This window comes from Chenopodium quinoa, unplaced genomic scaffold, assembly GCF_001683475.1.
Source record: "Chenopodium quinoa cultivar QQ74 unplaced genomic scaffold, ASM168347v1, whole genome shotgun sequence".
In the NCBI taxonomy this organism is placed as follows: domain Eukaryota; kingdom Viridiplantae; phylum Streptophyta; class Magnoliopsida; order Caryophyllales; family Amaranthaceae; genus Chenopodium; species Chenopodium quinoa.
Genome location: NW_018745063.1, coordinates 345,115 through 365,142, shown reverse-complemented (window position 1 = coordinate 365,142; position 20,028 = coordinate 345,115). Strand labels below are relative to the sequence as shown.

Below are 20,028 nucleotides of genomic sequence, written 5' to 3'. Positions count from 1 at the left end.
TCATCCTAACTTATCAAGCATGACTTATAATTCTCAAGTGATTCATAATCATATAAGAATAAGAGTCCATCCATAACTTTGGATGTGCAAATGGTTAATGTGACCTAACCTTAAAGTGTATTTTGAATCATCTAAATTTTACTTTTGTGATCTACTTATATCAATGCCATAAAACAAAATTAACTCATATCTAGCAAAATGAAAGCAATTTATTACCTTAGCTATGGATCAACACTTGTTCAAGCCAAGTAAACCAAATCAATATTCAAAACAAGAAAACCGAAATATTGTCTCATCAAAACTGGAAATTGTTCTAAAATCATGATAAACTAATCGAAATTTAAAACTATGAAGCTATCTCTGGCCACTCAAACACTTCTTGTGCACCTTCAAGCTCCATTTCCTTGCTAGTTTCACTTGTTTGCAGTTCCTGCGCAGCATCACAATGTTTAGCACTGCAACTTGGTATCACATATCTAAGTGAAAGTTAAAATGTTTATAACAAGAGTGTTAGGTAACTCTTACCTGTCACTTCATCCTAGTGAGGACATCCTTGTTCAAGCACTGGCTTATTCTCCTTTCAGATAATCCTCTGCATGATTCTTGAGTAAATCAACTAGTTTGACTGCAGAATCTTCATCATCTTGACAAAGTTTCTCGAGGTCAAAACCATCATGTAGAGAATGCAGAATTATATCATGAAACTAATGATCTTCATATGGTCTCCTTAACATAAGCATGCGGTCAAATAGTTCAACCATCGTATCCACATGAATCTGTACTGACTGGCCTGCCAAGAGTTTTCTTGAAATTATCTCGCCATTGAGCTTGTCGGTTTCAAACCTAATACTTCCAGTCCAGGAGTCGTCATTCTTGGGAACCATATTAATGATTTCCTTGACGTTTTCATCCATTTCTCCATCATCATGGGAATTCAGAATTCCATAGAAAACATCACGTAAGCACTTGAATAAGAGATAAGGTTCATAGTTCATGAATCTTTTAGCCCAATCTTCTGGAAAACAAGACAACATCATATGCGCAATTCTCTCACAATCTGAAACATATCTCAAATGCTTCTCAAGAGTCATGCCTGGACTAAATCTTCCCTCGATTGGTAAGTCTAAACGAAATTCAAGATTTTCGTTCCTTAGAACACTTCTAAGTTTGCTTTCCTAATCGTTGAAGTTGAGAAAGTTAAGCCTTGTTGTCATCGTTGGAGGTAAAGAATTGTCATCATTGTTACGGCTACCCATCTATGTCAAAATAAGGCAAAGTTTAATAATTATGTTTAATTTAACAATTAAAGTACCATAAAAGCATTCATTTGGTAACTTTAAAACACTCTATTCAATATTTAAATGATCCCAATTGAATTTTAAGTGATTCCAAGATCCTTTATTCGTGCAATAATTGACCGGACTTTGGCCCTACCATCAACCATTACAATTTCAAGGTGAGTAAACTCTTTATTGATTAAAACTCTTGTAATTCTTGGTTGAATAATTAATCATCTCATGTTTAATTATTTCCCTTTGCTTCAAGGTTCTAAACTCTTTAGGTAACCTTGTTAAGCATAACCAATTAAAATTGTAAAATTTGTTTTACCCCCACTCCCCTAAGATATAATATGACACCCAGCTTTGGCATGACCCATCATAAATTTTAAAGGTTTCATCGGGTTTTTAATTGGAAAAACAATCTCAATATTACTGGGACCTATATTTATTATGTTGTGTTATTTAGTGAACTTTAGCGCATCATCAATCGACATAAACAAAATATAACATGCATAATATACTAATGCACTAAAATAAATCATGACATAGTTGTCCCCTTAGTCCTAAGAAAACTAGAAATGAAAATGCTCCCACTTGAATCATTATGGATCTCCATCCACCTTGCTCCTTTGGGCCTTCACTTCATGGGCTTCTATGGACTAACACCATTTAAATAACTATTCTATTTACTTTAAATAAAAGTTACAAAAATATTTAACGGTACGCAGACCGTATTTAGATTACAAAAATACATCACGATGCGCAGATCGTATTTAAGAATCTATGGGCCAGACTAATCTATATACAACAACATAATATCATATATTATAAAAGTGCTATATAATAAATTACTCAACATGCTTGTCTAAACTACAACATCGAATGTTCATAATAAAGTCAACGCATTTCCTAAAATATCTTATATTTTAATCATAATTAGATAATATCATATATTATTCATGACCGTTTATAAAATATCATATATTTAATTTAGTCATGAGATAGAATCAAATCATATTTTAATCTAGAAAGATAAATCATATTTAATCTTCCATGATTATCCTAACAAATTTAGGAGATTCTATCCTAATTACTACCCTATCAAATAATTTTAAAATCAATTATATCCTAATCTAATTATGGGATAATCACATTATTTAAATCAATTATTATCCTTTTGAAATATGTTCATAATATCCTAATCAATCTTATCCAAAATTAACCACTTTAATGACGATAATTACCAATTTAACAACTTTGAATATGGATAATATCAAACATAACAGCTTTTGAATATTTGATTTTATCCTAAAATAAAATATTTTATCCAAATAAAACCGATTTTATCTTTTAAAATAAAAGATCATATTTTCAAAATATTTTATCTTATCCAAAATAAAACTGTCTTTATCCCAAAATAATTCATAATTATCTTGAAATAATTTTTCAAAACATATTCATTTTTTTTGGAAAAACCGCAAGCCACGGTGGCTGGCTGCCTTGACGGCAGCCGCTGCCGCAAGGGCAGCAACGCCATCATTCGTGCAACACTTGCATGCTGCTGCCCACAGACACCATCGACCTCCTGCCCTCCCTCCCTCTCGGATTCCACCTGGTCGGCAGCCGCCGTGGCTGCGCCACCCAGCCGCGATTGCCGAACTTAAAATTTTTTTTGTGTTTTAATTTAATCAAAATAACACTTATCATAATTAAATTAAATCAGTCAATAAGATTAAAATTAAAGCAAATTCAACTTTAAAATTAGCGTTTATCATAAAATTAATCCCAATATAAGTCTAACTTTTAAAATTAAACCGATGATCATACACAAAATATTTTTATGCATAAATCAATCCGATTAAAATTATGAATTATAAAATAAATCGAATTAAATCAAAATGAAGCACAAAAATCATATTTTAGAGCTAGGATTTTCGAAAAAATTCGAAAATTAGGGTTAGGGAGTTCGAAAATTTCAAACATATTAGGGCTAAAATTCGGTCATCTTCATGCTTATTTGAGCATAATTAAATCACATTTAATTGATTCCAAATATTTAATCACATTAAAAATAATAATTGAACCATAATTAAATTAATTTCTCCCTCTTAATTGATTATAAAATTAACGTGGACATCAAATAATCGTATTATTATGATCTAGCGCGGTCATGCAAGAGGCTAACTAATACACTGTAGGAGTTTATAGGTACTACGCAGCGGAAAAAACATGAAGCATATTCAATCAAGTACCAATTCCAAGATCACATCCATAACACACTAGACATATAATCATACCTTTGATGCGTGAATTCCACGAAGCTATTCGACAGGAAAATCAGGGAGAGAATAGAGCCCCAAGTGTTGCTCCTCTACTTAGTCCACGAGATTCGAACGAGCCGTCCACCAATACTAGATTGGTTGAGTAATTGAGGAAAACCGCGATCACCACCTTTACGGACAATCGACCACTGCACGAACCACCACAACCACAACGAACCACCACCGGCGTGAGGAGGAGGAGGGAGTCGTGTGAGAGAGAGGACTTTGAGAGGGGTTGGGTTTCGTGTTTGCTAATTAGGGTTTGATCACACTGATCAATTAATTGCTTACTTGCAAACCTAGGCACCTAGTCTATTTATAATCCTATTATAATTAGACTAGGGCACGAAGCCCAAACTCCTTCTAATCCTCTACATGGCCGGCCACCTAGAGTGATGAGGCCCATGATGGGCCACGCCCTCTAATGCTCGATCTAGCCCCTTTGTGTGACCTTATAGGATCCGTCCAATTGGGCTTTGGGCTATTTTACTAGTCCAAAGATCGTTAGCACCTCTAGCTATGGCAAAACGACGACCCAAATGTACAAACTTAATTATCTCCATAATTTGATCCAATTATATACCTAGTAATTGCACACGATGAAGACATAACTCCTTCAATGATGGGCAAGCATTTAAGTTTCTATTTGGACTAGAGCAAAATCATGTCGCTACAATCACCAATCAAAACGCCATTCAAGATGAATCTTTTGACCCAACCACGTTGATCACCCCTTCAAATGAAGACGAAGAAAAGAAGACGAAGAAAAAGACATGATTTATTGCCCCTTGGGGTACGTATTGCTACACAGTCATGCCATTTGGTTTAAAAAATGCAGGAGCTACGTACCAAAGAACGGCTACGACTCTCTTGCATGATGTGATGCATAAAGAAATAGAAGTGTATGTGGATGATATGATCGTAAAGTCCAAAGATAAAATGGGACATATAAAAGCTTTACGCAAATTTTTCACTCGCATAAAAGAATACAAAATGCGATTGAATCCACAAAAATGCGCCTTCGGAGTAACCTCTGGCAAGTTACTCGGATACGTAGTAAGCACACGTGGTATCGAGATCGATCCCTCTAAAATAATGGCAATTGTTGACACGCCTCCCCCTCAAACAGAAAAAGAAATTAAGGGATTCCTTGGAAAAATACAATACATTAGCCGATTTATCACAAATTGACTATGACTTGTGAGCCAATATTTAAAAAATTGAAAAGGAGGAGAAACATAAATGGGACGATCAATGCCAAAAGGCCTATGAGAAAATCAAAGATCATCTCAAAAGTCCACCAATTTTAGCACCACCAGTACCAAAACTACCTCTTAGGCTATACATTACAGTTCCAAACACAGCCACAAGCGCCATGTCAGCACAAGAGGTAGAAAAAGTCGAGCGTGCAATATATTACATAAGTAAAAAAATTCATTCAATATGAAACAAAATATAACACCTTGGAAAAGACAAGCCTAGCATCAGTGTGGGAAACTTATAAAAAATTACGACGTTATATGCTACCATACACTACTCATGTGATTTCTTAACAAAACCCGATAAAGTATTTGTTTCAACAACCACCTATACAAGGAAGGATATCTAAGTGGTTGGTGATGTTAGCCGAATTTGAGTTAAAATATATTCCTGAAAAATCAATGAAAGGAAAAGTAATTTTCGACTTTCTGGCACAACATCCAATTCAAACAAGTCGTGCAGAAACTACTCATCTTTCGGATGAAGAGATTCTCATGACACAAGATGACAAATGGGTAATGTACTTCAACGGTGCATCCAATCAAAAAGGATGTGGCGTAGGAGTGTTACTCATGAGTCTAGAGGGAGAACATACTCCAATCTCTGTTAAACTAGACTTTGAGGTTACCAATAATGCCGCAGAATGTGAAGCGTGCATTATTGGGTTAGAAGCAACAGCTAGTGTAGGTGTGCAAAAATTAGAGGTATATGGAGATTCTAGTTTGAATATAAATCATATACTAAAAAAATTAGAAAATAAAGAACTCCACAATGATATTATACCAAGCACACCTAGAGTAACTCATCGAGCATTTTGAACATATTGAATTTAAATATCTCATAAGGGATGATAATTAATTTGCCAATGTGCTAGCAAAATTAGCCTCAATGATAAACATTCCAGATTACTTAAATATAAGTCCATTATGCGTTTATAGAAGAGAAGAACCAGCATATTGCAACGCAATAGAGGAAATAAATGACATCGAAGGAGACAGTCCTTGGTATGATCATATCCTCCAATATATTACCCATGGCACATATCCCGAAAATACTTCATCGAAAGACCAAGGAGGCTTACGAACACTGGAGGCCCAATATGGTCTATTAAATGATCAATTATGCAAAAAAGGACCCAATGGTCAAAGTTTATTGTGTATAGACCAACCGGAAGCCACACGCCTTATGGAAAATACTCACAAAGGTGTTTGTGGACCTCACATGAATGGTAAAATGCTTTCAAAAATAACTTCACGACAAGGGTACTATTGGTCCACTATGGAACATGATTGCATACAATATGTTAAAAAATGTCCAGAGTGCTAAATGTTCGCTTATTTACAACACCTTCCACCTTCCACCATCCAAACTATACAATCTCACTTCCCCTTGCCCATTTTCAACTTGGGGAATTGACATAACTGGAAAAATCTCTCAAACAGGAGCAGGAGGGCACGAGTACGTATTAGTAGCCATCGATTAATTCACTAAGTGGATTAAGGTTGCTTCTTACATGAATATCACTTCTATACATGTCGCAAAGTTTCTCGAACAAAACATATTTTGTAGATATGGAGTTCCACATGAACTAATTAGTGAACAGGGATCTCAATTCAAAGTTGAAGTGAGACCCTCTTAACTCGTTATAAAGTAAAACATCATCACTCATCCCTATACAGACCTCAAATAAATGGAGCTGTAAAGTCGGCAAATAAAAATATAACGGTCATCATTAAGAAAATGGTAGAAAATTATAAAGACTGACCAAATAAACTACACTTAGGATTATGGGGTTATAGAATGTCTATACAAACATCAATAGGAGTAACTCCATACTCCTTAGTTTTCGGAATGGACGCAGTTCAACCAGTCAAACTGGAAATACCATCCCTACGCATCATACTCGCAAGTAAGCTACCGGAAGCTGAATGGGTAAGAGCGAGGTATGAAGAGCTTTTATTCCTCGATGAACGACAATTAAGAGCTTTCCATCATGTACAAGTCTACCAAAGACGCATTGCGCGTCATTTCAATAAAAGGGTAAAACCCGGAAATATAAAAGAAGGTGATTTTGTACTAAAGGAGGTTAGGGGTCCACCAACCGATCCAAGAGGGAAATTCAAACCTAATTGGATAGGTCCCTACCGCATAATTGAAATCCTATCGAGAAGAGTCGTCAAATTAATGGATATCGAAGGAGAATAAATTAGCCAATTAATAAACATTGATCGACTTAAGAAATATTACATATGAAATCCGGATAAACTCGTTCACTCATACAACCAATTTTAATTAGCATTCAATTGAAAGATTCTAAGTGTTATGCATTTTACCAAATAACATGGTAAAATACATAACACTTGGGGGGTAATTTAGAAATAATAAACCGTTCTAAGTGTTCGGATTTTTATAGAACATCACGAAAAAATCTTTACCCTTGGGGGGTAATAATACATAATTAATTTTTTTTTTCGAGACATTCGTAGCACAGGTATCACACGCAACTGGAGTATTTGCGCGCGGATGTCACGTGCAACAGATTTCGTTGCGCGCACCACCTGATGATGAACTGCGAACCCGAATTTTTAGGTTTGAACGAAGTTGCGACTTCTACTTGCGGCTAAAAGAGGGTGTTTCTTAAATATAACATATACTCGGAAAATAAAATTAAACTTTGATTTAATTCTTTTTGAACAAGGTTTGATTAATTTTTCATTTAATTTCTACCCAAGAGATTAAAGAAAAATAAAAAATATACATAAAAAAAACATTAGAACTACGCAAAGACCTGATTTTGTAATGCGAATACGTAGGCAATCTTTATGATTCGGTCATATCAAAATATAAAAATATAAAGCTCATTTTATTTCATTCAAATTTCAAAGAAAAGAGAGACATTGTATTGTAAACAAAAAAAAAACATAGTAGTGATTACACTTTATTCAATTTAAAACTAATAGCGAAACTGTGTAACACTCTAAGGTTTTACTATGTCCTCAATTGTCACGGACGATGGAGGAGTAGTTTCCATCGCAGTATTTTCATAAACCTTAGAGCTTTATCCTACGCTCTTCTTCTTGACCCATACATTGTTCTTCAATTTGGGAATGCATCAAAGGCTTAGGTGGATTACGAGCCGTGGCGGCTTGATATTGAGATTGAGCCTTGTTTAATTCACCCTTATCCGCCGCATTCATCCAAGCTTTCTAAAAGGAAGATAATGCAATACTCGTAGTAGGATTTTGTACTACCCATCTAGGAAGACTTGACCAATATTCCATCCAACGAAAAATTCGCTCGGGTTTAAAAATCACATCTTTAGGGGCATCACAATCTTGCGGGGGAATAGTTTGTTTCATCCCGTATTGTCTCATTACCCTGCAAGGAAAAATATAAGTAGTACTAGATAGGACTAAAAGCCTAATATAAGGGCAATTGAGACTATTCCCAACCATACTATTTATGTTCCACCAAGGAATCACAAAGCATATGTTAGGAACCCCATGATAGAAAAACGACATCCATTCCTCTTCATTCTTATGCTTATAAAGGATTCGACGTCCAGGGAATGTCCTTACTCCATTAGCCTCAAGGTTTTGTGGCTGATTAACAATTCGCAAACACTCCATGAGCCAAATCTAAAAATTAAAAAAAAAAATAGTTTGCGATTTTTTACACAAGCAGGTGGCGCGTGCAACAAAACCAGTTGTACGCGCCATCTGCGCGCAGCGCAGAAGATTGCGCTGGTCATGCCAGCGCAACTTCGTAACTTGCGCTGATAAACGACGAAAAAAAAAACGTACGTGTAATAAGAGTGGACTTCCCGTGAAACTGTTTTCATTAGGGTCTCCTCTAAGGCGATTCAACATAGAACGGTTTCCGCCAAAGCCAAAGGAGCGGGTGAATAACATCCCTCTATTTGCTCTACTATGGAAACCATGGAATAATCTCCGTATTCTTTGCCTGTGCTAAGTAAACAATTAACAACAAGACAATAACATAAAGCACGAATTTTAAAGCGTTGTTTAGTCATGTTGTCACAAGGGGCGACGAAATGTTTAATAAATTAAATCAAGTTCACGCCTTCTTCAGTTCCAATATTAGTCATATCATTGTCGGACAAGCCGAAAATTCTTTGGAATATAGGTTTGGGATCCAACAAGGTAGGCGAATAAGTCACAGGGAGAGTATTTGTAGGGAAGCCTAGCAAGGCCTCGAACTCACCGGGTAGGGGGACAATTTCGTCCCCTTTAAACAAGAAAATATGGTGGTTAGAGTCCCAATGGTTGACTGCGGCATGAAGAAAATCAAAATTAATCACTAGTTGCATATAATTCAATAGAGGGTATAGGTGGTAAATTTTGAAAGCTAGTTTGTCTTCGGTTGAAAGGGAAGTGACCCATTGCTTCAAATGTTGTTCAAAGGTCTTCGCCATTGTTCAAAAAAAAAAGAGTGAGAATTTAGAGAGATTAATTCTTTTTAATTTCTTATGATATTACTAAGCGAATGAATGCGAGATGATCAAAATCCTACACAAAACCACGTTTAAATAGACCCAAGAGGGGCAAATTTTCGGCAAATTTGACTCATGAGTTGCGCGCGACATCCGCGTGCATCCAATTCACATGCGTGCGACAACCGCGTGCAACTCATTTAGTTGCGCGAGTCTCCCCTGTCGCAGCATGTGAATTAGATTTATTTCCTTATTTTTGCTTACATAAGGAAGAAATCTTCACGAAATCTTAAGACAGATCATGCCCTTGCCTTTTAACCCTTTGTGTCCCTTTTCTTTCCTACTTTATTATTTTCTTTTTATTTTCTTTTTTTTATTAAATTCCTTATTTTCTTTTCTTATTTTCTTTTTTCTCTTTTTCTTCCTTTTTGCTTTCTTTTCTCCTTCATTTTTTTTTGAGTTTTGGTTATTTTTTTCGAGGGGGGGTAAGTCAGGAACCCTTTCCCTCCCTCAAAAAAAATTTTTTTTGCTTTTTTTTTAAAAAAATAAAAAAAATAAAATAATAATAAATAAAGATAAAAAATAAAAATAATAATAAATACGTACACATGTAAACAAAAAAATAAAAATAATGATGACATATATACAAATGTGTCATATGTACAAAAATGCAAAAAAAAAATATATACATCTGTTTCCTAAAATAAATAACAATATGTGTACAAAAGGAATCAGGGTGCTCAACAACTGCTAGACGGTTGCTGCACATCCTTCAAAATCAAAAACGAAGATTAATACATGAAATATAATAACTTCGTTGATTAGAAAAGAAATAAAACTTATCGCGATCATCCGATGATCACGACATGATAAAGTCACGAGGGCTCTCTGATAAGCAGCTCGGAAAGCACGTATAGTCCTTATCATGCCGTTCATGGTTTCCCGCGGAACCTGTTCCAATAATACAAGGAAAGTTAGTAAACAAATGTATATGAAACAAAAAATAAATAGAAATGTTTAAGTACATATACTCAAAAGACATACCGACTCAACCGTCTCAGGTACACACGGTATCCCCTCATCATCCTCCGTTGCTGGAAGGGTCTCATGAATTACCGATCCAACAACATTTGTATACCTAGCTCGACTCGCTAAAAAAATATATGACAAAAAATGATAAATGATAAAAGGGTCAAAGTTCCGAAAATAAATAGAAACAATGAAAAGAGATAGTTAGAGTACTAACCGGAACAAAAGTTGGAAAAGAAGTCAGCCTGGATGCAATAAAAGCTGGATAAGAAACCTCTGGCAACACTAGCTGCTCCGCTGGATAACCAAGGATCGCCTGAGCTCGATCCTTGGTAGACAGCAAGTCCGGACGTAACATCCAGATCGGAGGATCCGCAGGAACCAAAGGCTCCTCGGACGAAATCTGCCAGAGAACACGCTCGCCTAATAACCTAGCGTCTGTCCTCTAGAGCACCGAGAGTCCCGGATAGAGGGCCCGGAAACGGTAACAAACCATGCCAGGCCGGATAACCTCAAGGACTCCAACGATAAAACTCCAAGGACGAAGATCGATCTATAAAACACAACCACATGAAAAATCGTCAGAAAATAAATAAAATAAAAAAATGCACATATAGTTGGAATACTCACCAACGCACGAGTCGCGAAAGGATCCTCTAGCGAAAGTCGCCGGCAGAAGTGGCTTGTCTCTTCTTAATCATGACCAATCGATGGCCGATAAGAAAACGAGTAGCCCAAAGCATCCTGTGGGCTAAGAAAGGCAGGTACGAGTATCCCCAAGCCTGAAACCAAGACAAGATAAGCCTAAAGGAGAAAAGCAAAAGTAATAACCGAAAGAAGCTTAAAACACGTACCTCAAGGATACGACCATGCCACGTAAGGGAGATCCGAGGCACCTTAGTACCTGCTGCGGAATCCATCACCCGAGTCGCCTTGCCCAAAGCTGTAAGCATACGGGCATACAATACCTCCGCAAACCTGAGGTCACCTACTTGCCCCAAATCACTAAGGCAAATAAGTAACCCAATGGCGAAATGCTCTCCTCGATCACTTAATATAGTGACGGAAAGAACGTGAGCAATGTATATCCGAGCCAGCTGCTCAGGTGTACACTGCCGATCAAGCTCGTCAGCCGACAACTCGTCGACAAGAACCGAGTACGGACAAGACTGCACGTACACGTGAAAGGCCGACGCAAGACGGTCCCCCACAAGGTCGCGCAGTCTCTTGTCTGACCCTTTATCAAACTCTATGACTACGGGCTCACCTCCAAAAGGAAAACCCGTAATCATAGAGAAATCGAAAGGGGTAATTGTCATCTCTCCCCATAGAAAGTAGAAAGTGTTGGTGGAATCCTACCAAAACTCCAGCAATCCACGGAGGAAAGCTGACGATGCAGGCTGACTTGATAAATCCCGAAGAGCCGCCTGCTGGGAGTCAATCCCAAAAAGTGCCACAATCTCTTTTGCAAGCTCGGACAAACTTTCAAAACGGGCTCGCAGGTCACCAGAGCCGTATAAACGCATGCTAGGCCCACTCTAAGGAAAATAAAAAGAATAAAAATAAAAAACGGTTATGGTTTAAAAAGGAGAAGAGACAAAAGATGAAAGAGACAAAGGCGCGAAGAACTCACGATGCCGCGCCACCCTCTGATCGAGACATGATGATCTGGGTCCCACTTAAGGACCGTAGGGTCCTAGTTGGGAGGAGCCTCCCAAACCACATCCTCATAGCGACGTCGATCGGCTGCAACGCATCGCTCTCGAACCTCCTCTCGAGGACGGGTCATCCTCTTCCGACGGCGAACCGCCTCGTTAGGACCACTTAGAATCTCCTCAGCATCGATAAATGGAGGCGAATCCATGCTATGATGGATAAAGTCTCTTTATTAGTTTAATTTATTTCCTAATCTAAACTAATATACGTATTCTAGACCCATTTCGGCAGCATAACAGCTGCCGATAGGGCAAACACGAAAATCGAATGCCACCCATACTTGGGGGCTACAATACCTGCAGTTAAACTCGGTAAATGGGGGCTTCTAACACCCATAAAAGCCATCCTATACCAGTTTTAACTAAGTATTCAAGGGATTGTATTTCAAAATCTCAAAGAATCAACTACTTCTAGTCGAATAAAAGTAATATAAACACAATTATCGTCTACCAAACAATCTTGAAGTTTGAATATGGCAAAAATAGGCTAAGTATACACTTCGCGCCAATTTTTTCGGATTCAAAATTTTCAAAATATTAGTTATTGAAGTAAAACTAGTTACAATACTACAATTACTGCATGATTGACAAGTATAACAAAAATAAGCAAACAAAATAACAGAAAATCAAACCAAATTCGAGTAGAATTGCAAAAACGCACTCAAACAAAGAAATGCTCATACAAGGTTCAATAATTAACCATTTTTCATGAAATTTGTTGCAAAACACTCCTTAAACATAGCATGACAACGTCGAGCAAACAATTTTAAGAAAGACAAACTTTTAAATAAAACGGATGTTCAGTAAATTACCGAACATCCGGTATAAAGTAACAATAAAATGTGCAAAAGTTACACTAAAACGCACAAAAGTTACCCTGACATATATAAAAGTTATTTATGCTTCATTGATAAATTTGACAAAAGTGACACTAAATTTGACAAAAGTGACACTAAATCTGACAAAAGGGTACCCGATGTTCAGTAAATTACTCAAAACCGGGTGTATACAAAAGTTTTCCGAATCAAAAACCCCCAAATTCGAAATTTAGGGGTTTAACGATTCGAAAAACGTTCAATTCAGCCGAAAAATAACAAGTTTTAGCTAAAAACTTACATTGGATTATGGCAAATATGAATTAAGGATGAAATTTACTTCCTTTAGCTTCAAAAACATAAGAAACCGAGCTCTTTAGAGAGAGAAAGAGGCGAAAATAGATGAAGGAAGGAGAGAGAAAGCGAAATGAAAAATCGCGTTTTGCGATTTTCTTTTTGCTGAACTGAGTGTCGTGGGCAACTGAATCAGTTGCGCGTGACAGGCAAGCGCAACTCAGAAAGATGCGCGCGTCTGGCCAGCGCGACCTACTGAGTTGAGTGCGGATACTGGTCACTAAAATGACCGAAATCTTGATTTTGATCCGTTTGATTATTTTTAACGGTTTTTGCTCGTTATTAGACGTAATGGCATGCAAATTATCAAAATATTTTTAAATTTCTTTGCATATTGTAGTTTGTTTTCTTCTTTGTTAGTTTTTTGCATCATTCTTGCATGCACACCGTGCTTTGTGCCTTCCCCAAGCATACGTTTTGAACATTTTTCGTAAGAGTGCCTTAAGACGTTCCATGGTGGTGCTTTACGTAAAAGCACTCATGGACAGGTTTGTCATTTTACTTTACTAACGTTACAAATGTCCGGGTTTTCTTCTTTTTTCACGTCCGGAGCAAAAAGGAAGGCGTTTTCATGCAGTGTAAAAATGCAAATGGCGTATCGTACAGCGTAAAATTGTACGGCGTAGGTGTTGTGTAAAATTTCACTTCAACCCAAGCTTTGCGAGATCTACCTCTCGGAACTAAAAGGTAGAGAATTACTGTAGGCGTTAGCTCACGAGTCGACAGGCGCGCCGAACCATCAGGAACAGGCACTTCTTGAATGGAAGCAAATACGGTAGTTAGTGCGCTTGCTAACTTACCGGACATTTAAGGTGTCAGACAACCCCCTGTATAAAGAAGCGACGAGACGATGTCGCACCTATGTAGTCACGTGCCCCCAGTCTTGAGATACGTGTACTCATCTTGTGGACAAAACTACCGAGAGAGTTGCTGACTTTCTTCCCTCTCACTTGATTTTGGATATATGCCTCCAGTCCTAAGACGTGTATTTCTATCTTGTGGACATCCGGCTTGAATACCAGACCATTTCGGCTCGAATACCGAAAACCCCTTTTCATCTTTTTTACATTATTAAAGTCAGGCTAAAGTTTCAATGACATATCGAGGGACTTTAGACCAACGATGGCACAATTGAGAGGAAATCATTCCCTTTTATCCCTTTAAAACCGATCTCTTCTCATGAATTGACATCACCCAGAACACCTTTACTTGTAAATGTAACACCCCCAAATCTTCTTCTACGGAAATACTAGTATTATCCGTATAATTAAACCGTAGAGATAGACTTAGGCGTATTACCGTCGCGTGATTACGCAAGGCTACTCAACTTACTAAAAATAACAATACTTTGCAGCGGAAACTCAAATACTCTTATTTATTAATAATAACCATAATAGTAACCAATGTTATGAGTACTCAAAATAGATACAAGACCAAATTCCTAATTTAGTGAAAACCAATCCCGGGACTCCAATGCATCATTTATTGACTCCAACCTGAAAATAAGCAACACTGCTTACCATTACGGTAAACAGGGCAAACCAAAGCAAATAAGAAGTACGAGTTAGCAAAATATGCTAAGTACGATAAGTGCAAGATAATTAAACTTAATTTATTAGCAAACATGCTTTAAAACCAGTTTCCAATAAATAATCCAATAATACCAAACTCATGGTGTAAAACCAATTTACAATAAATCCAATATCAATAATCAATAAAACCAATTCCAATTATTTTAAAAAAAAAAAAAAAAACGATTCCTCATATTAAAACCAATTTCTCTCCCAAGTGTGCACACCCCCCAAGTTAGTCTCCTTAGGTTACAAGGCTATTCTTGAGGAAAGACCCAGTCATGCAAAGTCCAAGGCCTTATCAATAAACCAAATCCACATAGTGTGATTACCAACATGCTTATAAAGCATAATAATAAATCAATGATTCAATAAATACTCTTTTAAATCCAATAATTCAACCTTTAATGAAAACAATCCAAACTCCTTTTCAATAAATCCAACTTGCTTTCAAAATCAATCCTTTTCAAACATGAATAATAAATTACTTAATCAAAACATGTTATAAAAATTAATACTCCAATTCAATTACTAAAACCAACCTTTTAAACATACTTTTATTTCATAAACCACAATTCAAGTCAATTTAATTCAAGCAACATAAATCATTCAAACATTTTCATTCAAATCGATCACTTTCAAGGTATCTAGCCACCTAACGTACCTTGATCTTCGCTTAGCCAACAACACTTCAAAAGAACTCTAAATTAGCTTGATCAAAAACACCCTACAAATAAATATAACCTTAATCAATATAAGGTTAACAAATAATCACAAAAAATTAAATTAAACCCTCCCAACTATATGTACATGAACCTCTTAAATTAATTCAACATGAACATTATTAAAATCTGATTTTATATAATTAAAACTACTCATAATAATTTTATATTAATCTCTCATAATAATAATAATAATTGAATAAGAGAAAAGGAGAAGAAAAGAATTGGATTTGCACAGGAAATAATAGGCAGAACTTTCAGAGGCTATAACTCCTTCTATATAGTTCCGAATTGAGTTATGTTTGAGCCTAACCTCAAGGATTGTTTGAGAGGAAAAACTTTTTGTGAAACATCAATACCCCAAAAACTGACCAGAAGTTCCCGAAAATTGGCTTCAAAGATGAACAGGATGATTTGTGTAAAATTGAGGAGAAGAAAAGAAGAGAATTGGTGTGAAGAATGTGAGAGGTATGAAGGGGTATTTATAGGCTAGTATGAGCATGAATTATGGTAGGAAAATGTAGGAAGAATTATGGTAATTAGCATTTAACAGATTACTTGGAGAAGTGAGCAAAGATTTAAGGAAAGTTTTGATATTTGAAGGGATTGTGTATAATTGAATAGGGAAGGTATGTATGTCATGAAAAATATTAAGGAAATTGGAATTACTTGGGGAATAATTAAGAAGAATGAATGGCAAGAAAATTTAATGATTGGATATCAAAAAGATGGAGAATTAGAATTATGGAAAATAGGAGATTTTAAGAAGATAATTAAAAATACAAATTACCAAAATATTTTCCCAAAATCTTCATGGGATGGCCGAAATTTTTGAGCTTTCCTAATCTCATATTTTCAGGCCTCCTATTTAGTATTTAGGAATAAATTTTTGCTAGTTTTAAGGAATTAAAAATAATTGTGTAAATAATATTTATTATAATAAAAAATTAAATAATAAAATGCCAAATATTCACCAAATAATTTAACTAAATATAAATCAGATTTTCACATAGGAAAATCCGAAATTATTAGCTAATTAATTGGGATTTTTGGACCTATTAAAATAATAATAAAATTTAGCTTTTTCCTTAATTAAAATATCCGAAATATATAAATAATCCGGTTTTTAAAATAGAATAATGGATAATAAATCTTATCCAAAATAATGATTAGTTTTCAAAATATTTTTGGCGCCGAAATTCAAATATCATTTTGGCTCAAAGATTTAAATAGTAAGTTGAATTACTAAAATACCCTTTTTAGAAAACAATAATTAATTAGGAAAATACATACGAAGATACGGGGTATTACAGTCTACCCCCCTTAAAATAAGTTTCGACCCGAAACTTAGCCATAAGAAACGAAAATTATTTTTAAATTATTGGTTCATGCACATCCTAACTTGACTCAAGACTCCAACTAAACTTAAATAAGACTCGAAATCACTCAAAAATGACTCGAAAAGTAGACGCGCGAAACTCTATCGCCCTCTACCCCCCTTAAGAGGAGTTATGCCCCCGTAACTCGACCATTAACCTTAGACAAACAGTTTTGGGTAATATTTCCTCATATCAGCCTCAGCTTCCCATGTAGCCTCTTCAGTTTTCTAATTTGACCACAATACTTTCACAATGCTCACATCATTGTTCCTTGTGCTCCTGACCTTAGAGTCAAGAATCTTTACTGGTCTTTCCTCATAAGTCAAATTCTCATCCATCTCAATGGTTTCTGGTTGTAACACATGTGTCACATTAAGAATATACTTTCGAATTTGGCTCACATGGAACACATTGTGAACCCTTTCAAGCTCGTTAGGCAAATCCAACTTAAAAGCCACTTTTCCCACTTTCTGAATGATCTCATAAGCCCCTATGTACTTTGGGCTTAATTTCCCTTTCTTCCCGTACCTCATCACACCTTTCATGGGTGAAATCTTTAACAAAACTTTCTCTCCTACTTCATATTCCTCTACCTTCCTTTTAAAATCAGCATAACTTTTCTATCGATCTTGGGCTGCTTTAATCTTTTCTTGGATCAACTTGACCTGCTTCACCATATCCTCAATCATTTCTGGTCCAAGTACCATAGTTTCACTTACATATCATTCCAACATATTGGGCTTCTACACTTTCGATCATACAAAGCTTTAAACGATGCCATCCCAATGCTTGCATGGTAACTGTTGTTATAAGAGAACTCTATCAAATCCAAGTGGTCTTCCCAAGACCCTTGATACTCCATCACACAAGCTCTTAACATTTCCTCTAATGTCTGAATCGTTCTTTCTGTCTGACCATCTGTCGTAGGATGAAATATTGTGCTCATTAACAACTTAGTTCCCATCGCCTTTTGCAAACTTTGCCAAAAGTTAGACAAAAACCTTGAATCTCTATCCGAAATGATATCCGTGGGTACCCCATGGTACTTCACCACAAACTTCACATAAGCTCTTCCTAACTGATCCATGGTCCAAGTACTTCTCATGGGTATGAACGCTGCTGACTTCGTCAACCTGTCCACTATTACCCAAATAGTGTCATTCCCTGCCTTGGTCTTTGGCAAGGCTCCCACAAAATCCATAGAAATCGAATCCCATTTCCACTTGGGCACCTCCAAGGATTGGACCTTTCCTTGAGGCCTGTGATGCTCAATCTTCACCTTCTGGCATGTCAAACACTTAGCCACAAATTCAACCACTTCTCTCTTCATATTGGGCCACCAAAATGTCTTCTTCATGTCCTTATACAACTTATCCCCTCTAGGATGCATTGAATAGGGAGAATTATGGGCTTCTTCCATCAATCTTTGCTTCAAATCACCACGATTCTACGGTATACACCATCTTCCCTTAAAAGGAATACTTCCCTCATTACCAATGGTGAAATCCAACACTTTCCCTTCATCAATCTTCTTCTTGATTGCTTTCAACTTCTCATCTTCCAATTTCTATCCCTTATATCATCATAAATGGATAGTTGAACCACCAAGGCATTCAACATCCTTGCCACTCCACCATGTTCCATCACCTCCAAGTTCAACTTCTGAAATTCCACACACAACTGATCTGGGACTACCATCACATTCACCGTATGTTCTGACTTTCAGCTCAAAGCATCTTCCACCACATTAGCCTTTCCTTCATGATATTGAATATCCAATGTATAATCACCCATATACTCCAACCATCGTCTATGTCTCCCATTCAAGTGCGTCTAGGTGAAAATGTACTTCAAACTCTTATGATCCGTGAAAATCCTACAAGTCACCTCATACAAGTAATGTCTCTAAGTCTTCAAGGAAAACACTATTGCAGCTAACTCCAAATCATGGGTTGGGTAATTCCCTTCGTGAACCTTCAACTGCCTCGAGGCATACGCAATCACCCTTTGATTCTGCATCAACACACATCCCAATCCCAACCTCGATGCATCACTATACACGTCATATAGATCACTCCCTTTCGGCAAAGCCAGCACAGGTGTTGTGGTCAACCTTTCTTTCAAGATCTTAAATGCCTCCTCACACTCTTGGGTCCATGAGAACTTATGCTCCTTCTTCATCAAACTTGTCATGGTCTTCGCGATCATTGAAAAATCCTTCACAAACCTTCTGTAATAGCCTGCTAAACCCAAGAAACTCCTTACATCCGACACATTCTTTAGGGTTGGCCAATCACTCACAGCTCGAATCTTGCTTGGGTCCACTGAAACTCCGTCCTTGGAAATCACATGGCCCAAAAATGCTACTTTCTCCAACCAAAACTCACACTTAGACAACTTGGCATACAACTGATGCTCTCTTAAACATGACAACACTTGTCTCAAATGCTTCTTATGCTCTTCTTCATCCTTTGAATATATCAAAATATCATCAATAAACACCACTAAAAACTTGTACTAGTATGGCCTGAAAATCCTATGCATCAAGTCCATGAACACTGCAGGTGCATTGGTCAAGCCAAATGGCATAATTGCAAACTCATAATGACCATAACGGGTCCTGAAAGCACTCTTTGCAATATCTTGCTCCGCAATTCTCAACTAGTGATAACCCGATCTCAAATCTATCTTTGAGAATACCCCTGCTCCTTTCAACTGGTCAAACAAATTATCGATCCTTGGTAATGGATACTTATTCTTCACTGTCACCTTGTTCAACTCTCGATAATCTATACACAACCTCATACTTCCATCTTTCTTCTTCACAAACAATACTAGAGCTCCCCAGGGTGATGAACTAGGCCTAATATAACCTTTCTCCACCAAATAATCTAACTACGTCTTCAACTCCCTCAAGTCAGCTGGAGCCATCCTATATGGAGCCTTAGAAATAGGTCCAGTCCTAGGCACTAGATCGATAGTGAACTCAACATCCCTCACTGGTGGCATACCAGGAATCTCATCCGGAAACACATCTGGAAACTCTTCTACAATAGGAATACCCTCTTCACCTTTCTTTTCCTCACTTTCAACCTCTTGAACACTACACAAAAACAAAGGACAACCCTT

At 36.7% G+C, this 20,028-nt stretch overlaps 2 protein-coding genes across 2 annotated transcripts; both read right to left on the bottom strand.

The window, feature by feature from the left end:
- Positions 1-11,698: 11,698 nt before the first annotated feature.
- Positions 11,699-17,444, bottom strand: LOC110709291. The gene is made up of 2 exons (XM_021887506.1): positions 17,145-17,444; positions 11,699-11,881 (listed from the first exon to the last, which is right to left on the bottom strand). The coding sequence occupies exons 1-2, from the start codon at positions 17,442-17,444 to the stop codon at positions 11,699-11,701; spliced, it is 483 nt and encodes a 160-aa protein (XP_021743198.1).
- Positions 17,445-18,804: 1,360 nt separating this feature from the next.
- LOC110709290 (uncharacterized mitochondrial protein AtMg00860-like) lies at positions 18,805-19,704 on the bottom strand. Its single transcript, XM_021887505.1, has 2 exons — positions 19,600-19,704; positions 18,805-19,368 (listed from the first exon to the last, which is right to left on the bottom strand). The coding sequence occupies exons 1-2, from the start codon at positions 19,702-19,704 to the stop codon at positions 18,805-18,807; spliced, it is 669 nt and encodes a 222-aa protein (XP_021743197.1).
- Between the last annotated feature and the right edge of the window lie 324 nt (positions 19,705-20,028).

Coding starts and splice junctions, on each gene's coding strand:
- LOC110709291 (XM_021887506.1), bottom strand. CDS start 17,444: ATGAAAGGTGTGATGAGGTACGGGAAGAAAGGGAAATTAAGCCCAAAG. Junction 11,882..17,144: donor ATGATGTGAGCATTGTGAAA/GTATTGTGGTCA, acceptor TATTTTCCTTAG/AGTGGGCCTAGCATGCGTTT.
- LOC110709290 (XM_021887505.1), bottom strand. CDS start 19,704: ATGAGGTTGTGTATAGATTATCGAGAGTTGAACAAGGTGACAGTGAAG. Junction 19,369..19,599: donor ACCAGTTGAAAGGAGCAGGG/GTATTCTCAAAG, acceptor ATATATTCAAAG/GATGAAGAAGAGCATAAGAA.